We start from the raw sequence: 15,142 nt of genomic DNA, 5'->3' as shown, positions 1-15,142 counted from the left end.
TGATTATGCACTGTGTAATTGTTATTAGTAATAAAAATGTAAACATTAAATACTATAAATTAATGTGACAATTAATCTGTAATGTACCCATTATCAGATGAGGAAGAGGAGGTTATTTTGAGGGAGCGGTATGTAAGAAACCTAAATCCTCATTTTCCAAGCAACAGATACTATCTAAAATTGAGAATACCAAGACACACCAGAAAAAGCCTGTAATTTAGAGAACGAGAAGAAAGCATCAGAAGAAACAAGTGGAAAATGTTGAAAACAGTTATTCTGGGAACCAATAATCAGGGATAAGGAGAACAAGATCGGAGGTCTGCTGGTATGTTTTTAAGGCTTACAAAACTATATGACTTTTTAATACTAAGTTCGATGCATCCACTGCAGTGAGTTCCTGGAAGATACTTTAGAAGCCTTATGAGGTCATGCTGGGTGGCGATCGGGGAAAGAGGATGCACTTCATGAGGGATAATTAAGGCTCCCTGGTCTTTACGTCAATCACCCCGACTCAAGATGAACCACGGCAAAGGCCTCCACGATTTTAAACGCACAGCATCACGGGCGCACGCATCAGACGCCCTCCTCAAAGGGCCAGCACTCGCAGTCTGCACACGAACTCTGAAGAACTGATGCTCAGCTGCGCGTGGAGACGAGGTGATGGGCTCAGAAATGTCCCCTCTGACGTTGGGGTAAGAGTGTCAGAGGGGAAAAGCCCAGGACCACGATACTGCCCGCCCGGACACGCCGGACACGGGGCCACCGAGCGAGCGAGCCTTCGGGGCGGTGCCCGCGCCTCCGGCACCAGAGGCGGAGCTGAAGCCGCCGAGTCCCGCCCCCGCCTGCGTCCGCCAGTAGTCTAGTCGCTGCTCTTTTCCAGGCGGGTAAATCCTAACAGGAGGAATCTAAGAAAGAGTACCGGCTGCTGTCCTTCCCAGCGCCCGAAGCCCCGCCATGCTCGTCCTCCGAAGCGGCCTGACTAGGGCTCTGGCTGCGCGGACGCTCGCGCCTCAGGTACCCGCCGCCGGGACGAGCCCCAACAGTGCCCTAGTTGGGGGGCAGGAGGGATGTCTCCCAGGAGGCAGTGGTGCCGCGCATGCGCTACTGGGTTCGCTCGCCCAGACGTGCGAGTGCCGCGCATGCGCCCAGTCTGTTCGAGTGCGCAGATCGTTCAAATTCCAGAGAGGGTCCCAGATCCCAGAGATTGGGCGTTCTAGGATGCGTGGGTGGAAGGGTGTGGCCAGTCGGGGAGAGTACGCTGGCCAGTGTCGCCTTCCGGCCAGCTCTCGAGGACCCGTGAGCAGGATGCCTGTGGCCTAGGTGCCAGGCGGCCCTGAGGACTCTACTGAAGCTCCGGGTGCTCCGTATTCGCTTCCCAGCCGCTCAGCTTTCGCCACGTTGGGGCCCGTGCCCGGTGCCTGCTGGTCGAGCCTTTCTTATTGATTTTGTTGTTTTGACAAGCCACCGCCGCCTCTACACCTAAGGTAGAGGAGAAATAGGCCAACCAGCTCCTGGCAAAAAACAAAAAACAAAAAAAACGACCGGCCTCCCTGTGTTTAAACGAAACGTCCGTAACTTCCAAGCATTTTGCAGAGAACCTTGAAGAGATGGGCCAGGGTGCCGGTGGTGGAACATCCTGTCCACTGCCTCTTGCGGGGGGGGGGGGGGGGGTGACCAAGCCAGGAACCGAGTAGCAAACATGATTACAACCTCCTTTAACCTCCGATGAAAAACGTACATAATCGATTTTTGTGATTCAGCCTTATCTGTCGGGGCTTGGCCTATTCTGTACATCTACAGGTTTTTTTCCCCTCTGATATTTAGGCTTGTACTTTTCTCGAAGGGGACAAGCAGAAGGGAATGAACCTACTCTAGAGACAGACGGTCTGCTGAAGACCGAGGAACCAACGATGGCCTGTTCACCCAAGATTAGCAATCCAGTCTTTAATGTTTTCTGATTCTCACTCTACGGGGGCAGGGCCAAGAGTTATTCCCGACAACTTTATTCTGAACTTTGATTATTAAATGCCAGCCAGTGGGTCTCATAAATGAATTGGAAGTCGGTGCTATGGAAAATCAGCCCTTATTTGGAGATAAGGGAGACTAGAACACTAATGAATCCTACCCCCAGAATCCTTGTAGTTTCTGCCCTTAACAAAAGTCACCTCCCCCTTAAGCACACTCATTTATCTCACTCACTGTTGTTTTTCCAATCCGTGGGCTTTTCCTTCTTACTGTTTCTTCTTTGGAAAATAAAAATACGTGCCTTTGACCACATATTTGTTTCCAAATACAAATACCCTGAAAAAATGACTTAAAAGCAACTGTTATAAATACCACACTGCTCCCTTATATTTTATTTATAATACTTTTTGAAATATAATACTAGGCAGTTGTTTATTTGGATAACATTCTCATATTAAAAAGTGGTTAAGGGGCGCCTGGGTGGCTCAGTGGGTTAAGCCGCTGCCTTCGGCTCAGGTCATGATCTCGGGGTCCTGGGATCGAGTCCCGCATCGGGCTCTCTGCTCAGCAGGGAGCCTGCTTCCCTCTCTCTCTGCCTGCCTCTCTGTCTACTGTGATCTCTGTCTGTCAAATAAATAAATAAAAATCTTTAAAAATAAAAATTAAAAAAAAAAGTGGTTAAAATGACACAAAAAGCATGTCCAGCAAAAACAGAAGTATCTGCAGTAGTTTTTGGAGGGAATGCTTGCTTTCCAAGTAAGCTTAGACACTTGGGCAGTAGGGAACCTAACTCAGGAGACATGAATGGAAAGAACTCAATTATATAATTATAATTACAAAATTATTCATAAATACATAGACAACTGTGTGTTTTAACCTAAATTATGTCAGATAAAGAAGCCTACTGGTTTCATTTGATATTCCAGGTAGTCACATAAGCCCAAAATTTGTCCATAGCTTTGTACCAAAGCTTTTGATTAATAAGCTTCATGAAACAAAATTTCATGAAACTGGTTCATGATAACCAAACCTACAGTAAGAAGAATTTATAAATGAAAATGCCATAGGACTGTGTGGGTGTGAGTATATACACATGCACACGTATTTATACACAGGATAATCTCTAGTGAGGCATTTCCTTTTTTTTTCTTTTTAAGATTTTATTTATTTATTTGACAGAGATCGCAAGTAGGCAGAGAGGCAGACAGAGGAGGAAGCAGGCTCCCTGCTGAGCACAGAGCCCTATGCGGGGCTCAATCCCAGGACCCTGGGATCACAACCGGAGCTGAAGGCAAAGGCTTTAACCCACTGAGCCACCCAGGCACCCCTCTAGTGAGGCATTTCCTATCTAAAATTAAGTTTATTCAGACTTGGAGGCCTAGATTAGAAGAAAACTTTATATGGGTAGCCTACAACTAATACAACAAGAACTAAGGTTCTTAAGGGATATTTTCATCAATCTGATAAAATTGGATGAGTTAAATGCCCTTCTTCACATTGCATCTGTAATTAAACCTAATAATGATTCAGACAATTCTAATTCATTGATTTTTCCTTCACAGCATTCATACAGTCGATCAGTATGTTAAAATGCAGTTGAATAGATAGTAACAGTCCATTCCTATCTTTTTACCAGTGATCTGCTTCATTGGATTTGGGAAATACTTTGACGTGAATAGCAATTTTTATTTTTAAGAAAAACCTAAAAGTGAGCTTTTTGCTAGTAAACACATTTCCATTTTACTTGCCAAAACACCCACATATTTTATAAAGTTCACTTAAATGTGTAATTGTGACCTGTATAGTATTGACTAAAAATGGAATATTGGCTAAATATTGGCTAAATAAATAATCTGCAAGTTTATTAGAATCGTAATTGTAGTTCTTGAGTAAAGGACTCTTATTAAGACCTCTGTGCCTTCTCATGATTAAATGTCATGAAAATTGGCTAACAGTGGATCGCCACTAAGAAACAGTAACTATATGTTCAGCATTATTAAGGTTATTTTTATTGACATTTCTCTAAACAAATGTCTAAGGAGAGATCACAAAAGAAGTACAAATGTGGACTATGAATCTAATGCATGCCTTTTGTTTCTAGATTCAGATATGGTTGTAATAATACTATAAACTCTACTTTTCCAAAATATTTAAACTTGCCTTATCTGTCTTCAGATGTGCTCATCTTTTGCTACGGGCCCAAGACAATATGATGGAACATTCTATGAATTTCGTACTTATTGCCTTAAGCCCTCAAAGATGAATGAGTTTCTGGAAAATATTAAGAAAAACATACATCTTCGGACAGCTCACTCTGAATTGGTTGGCTTCTGGAGTGTAGAATTTGGAGGCCAAGTGAATAAAGTGTTTCATATTTGGAAGTATGGTATGATTTTTTCCAGCTGTGGGGTTCAGTATCGATTTTCATTCTGTTAAATGTTACTTGATGCTTAGCTCTTGAATCTAAATTAGTATAAATGCCCACAGGTTAAAATAAACTTTTAAAAAGGGGAACAGCAGCAAAAAGTGAATTCTGACTCCTCCTCCCAGTCGTACACCTTTAACAATCCTTTGCCCAAATTCTTATGTTAAGATCATAAAGGAAGGTAGAGTTATTTTTTCTTATTATTGAAGCTATGGCTGGATATCTGGATTTTGGTAGAAACAATTCAGATATGTAGGGGCTTTGGAGTAGTAAAGGTTGATGGGGATGATAATTAACTCGTAGGCTTCACCCACTGCTGAGATTTAATAAGTTGTTATATTGAGAAAACCATATCAGTATCATTTGTGCATTCCAGGGTTTCAGGAAATTCTCCATCATTGGGCTGTTACAGGAAAGTAAAGCCAATCAGAGTTCTCTGCATATTGAAGTTGATTTACCCCTGGTTTAATAGTCAAAGAAGAACAGGTTGCTCAAATCCCCACAATGTTTGTTACTCAAGTGTCTAATTTTTGTGAAGTCCACGTCAGAACTTAATGAAATCTGGAGAATTTCAATACCTTTATTTAGTGTTTGATCATCAGTGTCCAAAAGTTAATAGTCATTAGATAGTTTACTATGAAAAGTGTCCTTCCGTAGTTACCATGGCCCTAGTTTAGGGGTTTCCCGTATTGTAATAGAATAAACCCATTAAAACACAATTTATGCTTTAATGTGCCACCGGTGAACTCAGGTCCTGTTTAAAAAAAAAAAAAAATCATTAGAAAAATCCTGATATAACTCACTTAAGCTCTGAGATCCTCAATATAAACCATAGAAAACTCCTTTACCATTAATTTTAATGAGACCCTAGTAGTAAATGCGGTACTAGGCCTAAATGTTTAGTAAATGTGTAAATAACAAACACAAGAGAAATAAATACTGGGTAAAAAGAATGGTGATGTTAAGAAAGAGAATCAGCACTCTTTCTTTGGAAGCTGTTCAAAGAGGAGGAGGCTTAAAAAGCACATCTTCCTTTCATTTGTGTTAAATTTAATTCAGAGTATACATTGACCTGACCACTCACCATCACCACCAAGGAAAAAATAAGTCTTTCTCTAAATGGGCACTATCATTTAAATGCCTCAAATAATAAGAATAATTAATACATGTTGAGTGCTGTCTAGGTACCAAATACTGCTTAGAGCCCCTCTCATGTACTAATTTATTTATTCTTCACAACAACCCTGGAGGGAGATACTATATCATTATTCCCTTTCACAGAGTAAGAAACAGGAACAGAAAGGTTCAGTAACTTAACCTAAGCCACACAAATACCTACAGTGGTAGAACCGATAAACCCCACTACACGACATTATCATTAGTTGTTTAAATTTCTACTCCCCTTTTAGACCATGAGAAACTTCAGGACAGATGTCACATCTATTTATGTTGATAGCTCCAGGGATAGAACAGTGTCCTTAAGTGGCCCGCATGAACATTTGCTGAATTGAATGAAATCCAAAAGAGGTAGAGATGATTTTAATTAAGTTTTTGTTTTTCTTACTCCTTTTCCTCCCCTAGATAATTTTGCCCATCGAACCGAAGTTCGGAAAGCTGTGGCCAAGGATAAGGAATGGCAACAATCTTTCATTCCAAATCTGGGTCTTACAGATAAACAAGAGATCGAGATTACTTACCTGGTACCCTGGTGCAAATTAGAAAAGCCTGCAAAAGAAGGTAAACCCTTCCCCCTTCATTACTTTGAATTCTGATGGAGAAAAAAGATTTCAGGCTATAAAAACTTAACTTCCAGGGGTACCTGGGTGGCTTAGTTGGTTGAGCATCTGACTCTTGATCTCAGCTCAGGTCTTGATGCCAGGGTTGTAAGTTTGGGCCCCATGTTGGGCTCCACACTGGGCATGGAGTCTACTTAAAAAAGTAAACTTCCCTTAGGAAAAGTAATGCTGTGTTTTATACAGGAATATATTATGATTATAGAGATGAATGAATTTTTGATCTTTGCTTATTAAAACAATGAACACTGAATGATGAAGGTTTTTTTTTTTCCCAGTTTGGAAAAGCTCTTAAAATTGAAGTATAAATATAAAAAGTTGACGCAGGGAGTAAAGGTTGAAAATTTGGGGGTTAGGTGAAAGATGATGTATGAAATTTTGTCATAGTTTGTTATTTTTTAAACACAAATTACAGCTAATCTTAAATTATTAAGGGATATCTTTGCCTGTAAGACTGTGTTAGGGGAATAAATTAAACTGTTAAGCTATATTACTGTAATTTAACATTTTTGTTTTCCTTTTATTTCTCACTTTGAAAATAATTACTAAAGATTTGTCTTCTTGCTGATTTTATTTTCTTGCTCATTTAAGGAAACATTTACCTTAACATTGTTTTAAACAAAAGTCAGATTTTTTAGAAGTATTAATTAACTTAAATGTTATTTTATTTCCCCCATTTTTCCTAACTTTGTAGTGTATATTAGAGTATAAGAGATTCAAAAGTCTTATTTGAATCCTTATCCACCTAGACCTCTCCACAGGCTTCCAGCACTATCTAAAAACTAAGTGGCTTCTTAGACAATGTCAAATCCTGGTTCTCTTCTTCTGTGTTGTTCGTAATTTTTTAATAACTTTGTGCTTGTTTCCTTTATCTTCTCAAAGCTACTTGTCCCCTAGTTCCTCTTCCTCTACCTGCCCCATACTTCTGATCAGAAGTCAAAATGCTTTTCAAGTATTTACCTGGATATTTAGGAATGATAAAATTATTTCCTCCAGTTGTTTCAGTTTTTATTCCCCCCTACTCATAAACTCAGACATCACTGGATCCATCATCTGTTCCTATTAGAAATGTAATCTTGTAGGGGGAAATTATATAAACAAAAATTATTTCCCCTCAAAATTGGAAAGAAGAGGAAATACAGGAGATTAGAAAATGCTTTTCTTATTCATTTCTTATCCAAAAGTGCAAATTCAGGGAGCTCAGAAATCCTAGCCCTTCTATAAATGTTCAATATTTGTTTTATTAACAGAGTTTATAGATTAAAAATATATCAGGGGCACCTGGGTGGCTCAGTGGATTAAAGCCTCTGCCTTCGGCTCAGGTCATGATCCCAGGGTTCTGGGATTGAGCACTGAGTCGGGCTCTCTGCTCAGCAGGCAGTCGGCTTCCCTTCCTCTCTCTCTGCCTGTCTCTCTGCCTACTTGTAATCTCTGTCTGTCAAATAAATAAATAAAATCTTTAAAAAAAAATATTTCAGGGGTACCTGGGCGACTCAGATGGTTAAGTATCTGCCTTTGGCTAAGGTCATGATCTCCAGGTCCGAGGATCAAGACCCACAGCAGGCTCATGCTCACTGGGGAGTCTGCTTCTCCTCTTCCCTCTGCCTCTCCCCCTGCTGGTTCTCCCCCTCTGTCTCTTTCTCTCATGAATAAAGAAGATCTTTTTTTTTTTCATTTATTTATTTTCAGCATAACAGTATCATTATTTTTTCACCACACCCAGTGCTCCATGCAATCGGTGCCCTCTATAATACCCACCACCTGGTACCCCGACCTCCCACCCCCCCACCACTTCAAACCCCTCAGATTGTTTTTCAGAGTCCATAGTCTCTCATGGTTCACCTCCCCTTCCAATTTACCCAAATTCCCTTCTTCTAACACCCCTTGTCCTCCATGCTATTTGTTATGCTCCACAAATAAGTGAAACCATATGATAATTGACTCTCTCTGCTTGACTTATTTCACTCAGCATAATCTCTTCCAGTCCCATCCATGCTGCTACAAAAGTTGGGTATTCGTCCTTTCTGATAATAAGATCTTTAAAAAAAAAAAAAAAAATCTCAGATAATAGCTTAATAGATCTTCCCTTTTTTGTTTTTCTGTATAAGCTTAACAATTGATCCTTAAACTTGGGCAAGGACTTTCAAAACATAAAAGCAAGGAAAACTAATACCATAATCCATAAATATATTTACATACCATGTACATGTGTATGATCTTCCAAATCGGTGTATGTAGATTAGCCTTCCAGTGGAATTGGCCTAACCTGATTAGAAACTTCTTGAATATCTTTTGTAAAACTATTTTTCTCCCTACTCTAGGAGTCTACGAACTGGTTAGTTTTCAGATGAAGCCCGGTGGGCCAGCTCTATGGGGCGATGCATTTAAAAGGGCAATTAATGCCCATGTGGATCTAGGCTACTCAAAACTAATTGGCGTTTTCCACACAGAATATGGAGAACTCAACAGAGGTATAGTTGTCTATTTCTTCTATGAAACTACAAAGTATGTTGGTGATCTATTAAGTTTTTTGGGTCAGTTTGTCTCTTTTTTCCATTATGGTATATGTTTAAATTTTTATTGCCAAATTTTTAGGGTTTTTAATAATTTGAAGGGTTGAAAAAAACCTGATTTATATCTTATTTGTTTGGGATGTTAATACCTCATAAAGCCTTTTTCAAATGAAATATCATGCCTTCCATGACTCATCAAAGTGATTAAAAAACTGCAAAGAGCCTCAAGAAAATATCTGTTCTTTCATCCTTTTTTCCTCTAAGTATACTTTTATTGACTTTTTAAAATAATATTAGTTGGGGTAAAGAAATCATCTTGAATGAAAAAGTAGTACATATTTTTTGCACATACTAAATAGATGGACATGCCTTAAGGGGAGAAAGTATTTCCCCCTCCTTAGAGATAATATTGTTAACATTGTGGTCTTTATATGTTATCTACATATATGTGTGTATGTATTTGTATAAATACATATAAATATGTGTGTGTATACATATATATGTGTGTGTGTGTGTGTGTGTATGACATAGGAGTAAGAAAACCAAAATGTTAGTTGATATGTTCACATGCTAGAAATAATGCATGTCCATGATTTATAATGACCTCTTAACACTTCAGTGTGTTACAGCTTACAGATAAATATACATACCTGAATTTATTTATACACAGCTTACAGATAAATATACATACCTGAATTTATTTATTTACTTTTAAAGTTTATTTATTTAATCTCTGCGCCCAATGTGGGGCTCAAACTCACAACCGTGAGTTCAAGAGTCGCTTGCTCCACTGACTGAGCCAGGCAGGTGCCCCATGAATTTATTTTTAAGACATATATATGGGGCATTTAACTTTTAAAGTGGAAAGTTACTGCAGTCAGAATTTCAGAGAGTTTTTTATGGAAAACCCTTAAAAATGTATGTAAAGTTCATCTGGAAGGATAAATGGCTAAGAATAGCTAATAAAATATTTGAAAGACTCATCGTATTGATTTGCCCCTTTAACTTCCTATTTAATGTCTAATGGACATCTCAGACCTAACACACTCAAAGCTGAGCTTCTGATCTTGACCCAGAAATTTAACTTCTAGTAGTATATTCTAAGAAAATAATCAGAATATACAAAAAAGTTTATTTTTAAGTTGGAAACTTTATCAAGAGGAGAAAAACTATGAAAATCATTAGATGTCTATCTCACACCATATACAAATCTGGAATCCAAATGGATTATATAGATTTAATTATAGACAAAACGTAGTTACAGAATTACTAAAAATAAAATATAAATGTATAAAATAACAGATAAAATATGTGGGGTTTTTTTAAAGATTTTATTTATTTATTTGACAGACAGAGATTACAAGTAGGCAGAGAGGTAGGCAGAGAGAAAGAGGAAGGGAAGCAGGCTCCCCGCCGAGCAGAGGCGGATGCGGGGCTCAATACCAGGACTCTGGGACCATGACCTGAGCCGAAGGCAGAGGCTTTAACCCACCAAGCCATCCAGGGGCCCCTAAAATGTGTTTAATAATATGGATGAGAACTATATCTCTAAACCAAAAAACAAACAAAGGAAAAATAAAGGAAAAAAATCAATAAATGATTTTATTTTTTAAAATTTTTTTGAAGATTTTATTTATTTGATAGAGATCACAGGTAGGCAGAGAGACAGGCAGAGAGAGAGAGAGCAAGAGAAGGAAGCAGGCTCCCTGCAGAGCAGAGAGCCCAAGGCAGGGCTCAATCCCAGGACCCTGGGATCATGACCCAAGCTGAAGGCAGAGGCTCCAACCCACCCAGGTGCCCCTGATTCTATTTTTAAAAGCACACTCTTTCTGCATGCCCCAAAACACCATAAATGAAATTCAAAAGCAAAAAGAAAAATGAAGACTTATGCAAAGTTAGATATGCACATGACTACTAAATGTATATATTATAGAAGATACAGATTAAGATAATAATGAGATATCATTTTTACCTAATAAAGACATATTTATATATAGCATTTGATGGGTTGGAAAAATAAGTACTTAGATACTGTGTAGAGTCATACTGTGTTAATCTTTAACCTCCCAAGATTTGGCAATATAAATAAAAAGCTTTAATTTTTAAATTATTTTTGCCAATATTCTAGGAAATATGCATAGGTGTGTAGTGTATTAGGTTATATAGGAAAGAAGTTTGAAAGGATGTAAATGATATTCATGATAAGGTTAATGTTTATTAAGTCTGTTTTTTATAATGGACATCTATAACTTTTATAAGAAAAAACTACTGAAAACGTGTGCATACTTTTTAATCTTAAATTACCTCTCAGCATAGGAGATAGTAATAGGCTGAGTATAAATCAGGACATAATTTCTGGAGGATGGTGTATAATACGTATGCTGTACATGTAGAAGTATATACAAAATATTTTTGGTTCTCTCAGTTCAAATTTTAGAGTTCATATTGAGGAAATCAGATCCAAACTGCCTGGCTTTAAATCCCAGCTCCACCACTTACCTGCCCTCTTTGTGACATCACATGAGTTTCTTCACCTTATATGCCTTAAGTTGCTAATCGGTAAAATACGGATAATAATACCCTAAGATTATTGTGAAAATTAAATGAGTTAATACGTGAAAAACTCTTAGAACCAAGCCTGGCACAAAGTAAGAACCCCAAAAATGTCAGTGGTAGTTGTCTTTGACATTATTATTATTGTAGCTACACATACAGCTCCTGCTCTAAGTAAGTTTATGTCAGCATTGTTTACAATAAGGAAATGTTGGAAACAATGTGGTATGACCTCATGTTTTTATGTATGTAATATACTTGCAATCATCATATAGGTCCTATACCTTATATAGTTTACACACTTTATGTATATAAACATGTAAACATATAAAAATACATATGTATATAAATATAGAAAGAGATGCACCAAAACAGAAAGTGGTTATTTCAGGATGGTAGAATAGAAATGATTTCCTGCTTTCTGTTTATCTGCATTTTCCAAAATCTTCACAACTAATGTATATTATGTTTAATTATTTAAAAAATTCAGTATTTTATACGATCCTGAAATATTTTGAATAATATAAATAATCAGCAATAAAGCGTTGGGATTTAAAAAGTTGTCACATAGTGACATAAAAAGGAATTCACATAGTCATTAAAAATTAAAGTTACTGCCATGGAAAACAATAAGCATTGTTGATTTTTAAAAAATACTGCTAAGCAGGGACGCTTGGGTGGCTCAGTGGGTTAAGCCTCTGCCTTCGGCTCGGGTCATGATCTCAGGGTCCTGGGATAGAGCCCCGCATCGGGCTCTCTACTCAGTGGGGAGCCTGCTTCCCTTTCTCTCTGCCTGCCTCTCTGCCTGTCAAATAAATAAAATCTTTAAAAAAAAAAATACTGCTAAGCATAAGATACAGTACGACCCTAATCTGATTTTACTCATGTTTTTAAAAGAAATACACTAAATATCAGTAGAGGTTTTCTATGGGTTGTTAAAATTATGTTACTTTTAATTTTCTTCTTTGTATTTTCCAAATTTTCAGTAATAAACATTTTTTATAATCTTTTTTTTAAATAAAGTAAAACATGGTAGGAAATCATAAAACTTGGATCTAGCCTTGACTAGGTCTTTCGTGGTGTTACTTATTTTTTTCCCCAGCTTTTCTTTTCTTCTTCTATAAAACTAGTTTTATTTAATTTATAAATTTGTCTCCCAAATCTCGGACCCCCTCTGAAATCTTACTACTAAAATACTTAATTTTACCTTTTTGATATTCACTATTTTGATTTAAAGAACAAGACTTAATGTTTCTGGTTAGTTTTTTCTGTATTTCTTGTAGTAACGCCATAGTCCTTAGAAGCCATTTTTGGTTTATTTCTGCAGTTCACGTTCTTTGGTGGAACGAGAGTCCAGACAGTCGTGCAGCTGGGAGACATCGGTCTCATGAGGATCCCAGGGTTGTGGCAGCTGGTAAGCTATTTCTCCAGGCATGAAGTATTCGTACAACAAATTTGATTCGGTCAATAACTTTATATGCCTTCTTATGAAATGTGTTTTTCCAGTTCGGGAGAGTGTCAATTACCTCGTGTCTCAGCAGAATATGCTTCTGATTCCTACATCATTTTCACCTTTGAAATAGTTTTCCATTGAAATACAAAGTGTAACATTAACTGCTGTAAGATGTGTCTGCTAATGGTGCTTAAATTCTCCTAAGAGATTCTCACTTGTATTTGAAGAAGGTGGTAAGTTAATCTTTTGTGTCTCTACACTTCTAAAGCCAGCTCTGTGCTTCCTTCCTGTTCCTCTCCACCCTGGGAAATAGTTCTGTTCCTTTTCCCCTTGGCATTTCAGTGTCTGTTACACATTAGAAATAGTTGCTACTACTTGATGATCTTGATTTTTCACTGGTTTCAGAATATCTCTTATATTGTTTTGACAACCCTTTGCTTTTATATTTTATATTCAAATGATTTTACATTTTGTACCTGATATTATAAAATTTATATATAATGTCTATCATGTCAATTTTTTCTGAGATTTTTTTTTCTCAGTAGGTTTATTTTGTGATCAAATGGGAGTCTTTAGAATCTAAGATCAAATATATTTCTTTACCTTGGCAAAGTATAGTATCACTTGTGTCATCTGTATTAATTATGGTTTTCACATTAATTATGAGTCACTCTAACTTGGAAAATACTGTAATTAGGTCTCTGTTAAAGAGTTTGTAAGACTTGTTTTATGTACTAAAATGTGCTCATTTAACAGTTAATTTTTGTTCATTTTGGATCACTAACAAAGATACTTGGGACAGCTATTTGTTTTAAAAATATCTATGGTTATGGGACGCCTGGGTGGCGCAGTTGGTTGGACGACTGCCTTCAGCTCAGGGCGTGATCCTGGAGTCCCGGGATCGAGTCCCACATCAGGCTCCCAGCTCCATGGGGAGTCTGCTTCGCTCTCTGACCTTCTCCTGGCTCGTGCTCTCTCTCACTGTCTCTCTCTCTCAAATAAATAAAAAATAAAATCTTTAAAAAAAAAAAAAAATCTATGGTTATGAGAATGGTTACCTGAATAAAAGCCTACATACCCATTCTGCAGATTTTTTTGTGTTCATATTTATACTATCTTCTCTAGAACTTATACTGTGTTGCTATAGGGTAGTGTCACAGTAACAATTTCACAACTTTACTGTAGATGTTAAGTTACACCAAGAAGATAACATAATAATAATCCCAGAAAGTTTTCAGTACCACACAGATCCTAGGGTTTTTCTTGAAACACCTTTAATTTCCATTTTAGTTGAGTGCACCTGCCTTCTAAAACTAGGTTTAGTAATTACAAGCTCTCTTGAAAGTCTATATTTAGAGCTACCTTATTTGTGTTTCTAAAAGTATAAAATAGTAAATCATGAATTAGCTGTCTTAAGGGAAACTTGGAAAACAAAGTACAGCAGAAGACTGTGGAGAGAAGAAATGTCTAAAGGGTTAAAGATAACAAAAAAATTGAAAGGTGAGATGGTGTTCGGGTGCAGCCTGTACTATTGACAGACAAGAATCCAGAAAAAAGCTTTGTGATCAGCTAGTGGCGTGTTTTCTGCTTCACAGTAAAGCAGAACTCTCAGTAGACTGACGTATATTCCCCGTCTTTACCTCCTACTCTTCCCTCAACCTGATCCTTGTCAGCTTCCTAAAAGGAGTCTTCTCAAGGTCACCAGGGACCTCTGTCTTACCAAATTTAGTCATTTCCTCTGCCTTTACCTTGCTTATCTTCTCAGTAGTGTTGGACACAACTGACCACGTTTGCCTTCCTGAAACACTTGATTCTGAGCTTCAGTAAATGGCATCATACTCAAGATAATCCTCCTCACCGGCCAGACCCTCTCTTTCCTTTGCTGGCGTCTCTTCTAGATGTGGGTAGGATCTCAGGAATGTTCTCTTATCTTCGTTCTCTCTAGGTCAGCCCATTGAGTCGAAAGGCTTAAATACCATGTATGTGGGGATGACTTACACATTTTTATCTTCCTTCCCATTGTTGTTCCTGAGCACCAGACTGGTGTATGAATGGCCCTTTTAGCACGACCATCTACCTAGTTTGGGCCACAAACTAGAAGTCATCTTGATAGCTCTCTTGCCCTCAACCTCTACATGGTGCTTGTCAGTAATTCCTGTGGGCTTTGTCTCTAAAATAGATCCTGAACATTACTCTTCCTCCCTGTGTCTACTGCTATACCCTTGCTCAATCCACCAACATCTGTTAGCCTCCTTACTGTCCCTTCTCCCCACACAGCCAGCATTCTTTCTGAAACAGTGATTACATCAAACCATTACCTTGTTTAAAACTCTCCAGTGGTTCCTCATTGCACTAACAGTAAAATCCAGATACCTTAACATGGCCTGCGAGGCCCTACAGGTTCTGGTTTTTGCCCCTTCTACCACTTGAGACATTGGGA

General features: G+C 38.0%; 1 protein-coding gene across 1 annotated transcript; it reads left to right on the top strand.

Annotated features, from left to right (window-relative positions):
- Window positions 1-868: 868 nt before the first annotated feature.
- LOC122917387 (protein NipSnap homolog 3A-like) lies at window positions 869-13,462 on the top strand. Its single transcript, XM_044265224.1, has 6 exons — window positions 869-1,014; window positions 4,141-4,351; window positions 5,972-6,127; window positions 8,505-8,654; window positions 12,577-12,663; window positions 12,756-13,462. Exons 1-6 carry the CDS (start codon window positions 955-957, stop codon window positions 12,830-12,832), a joined length of 741 nt encoding a protein of 246 aa, XP_044121159.1. The 5' UTR covers window positions 869-954; the 3' UTR covers window positions 12,833-13,462.
- The last annotated feature ends 1,680 nt before the right edge of the window (window positions 13,463-15,142 follow it).

Source organism: Neovison vison, chromosome 9 (genome assembly GCF_020171115.1).
Source record: "Neovison vison isolate M4711 chromosome 9, ASM_NN_V1, whole genome shotgun sequence".
In the NCBI taxonomy this organism is placed as follows: Eukaryota; Metazoa; Chordata; class Mammalia; order Carnivora; family Mustelidae; genus Neogale; species Neogale vison.
Note: the sequence above shows the minus strand (reverse complement) of the source record. Positions and strands in the feature narration are given on the sequence as shown.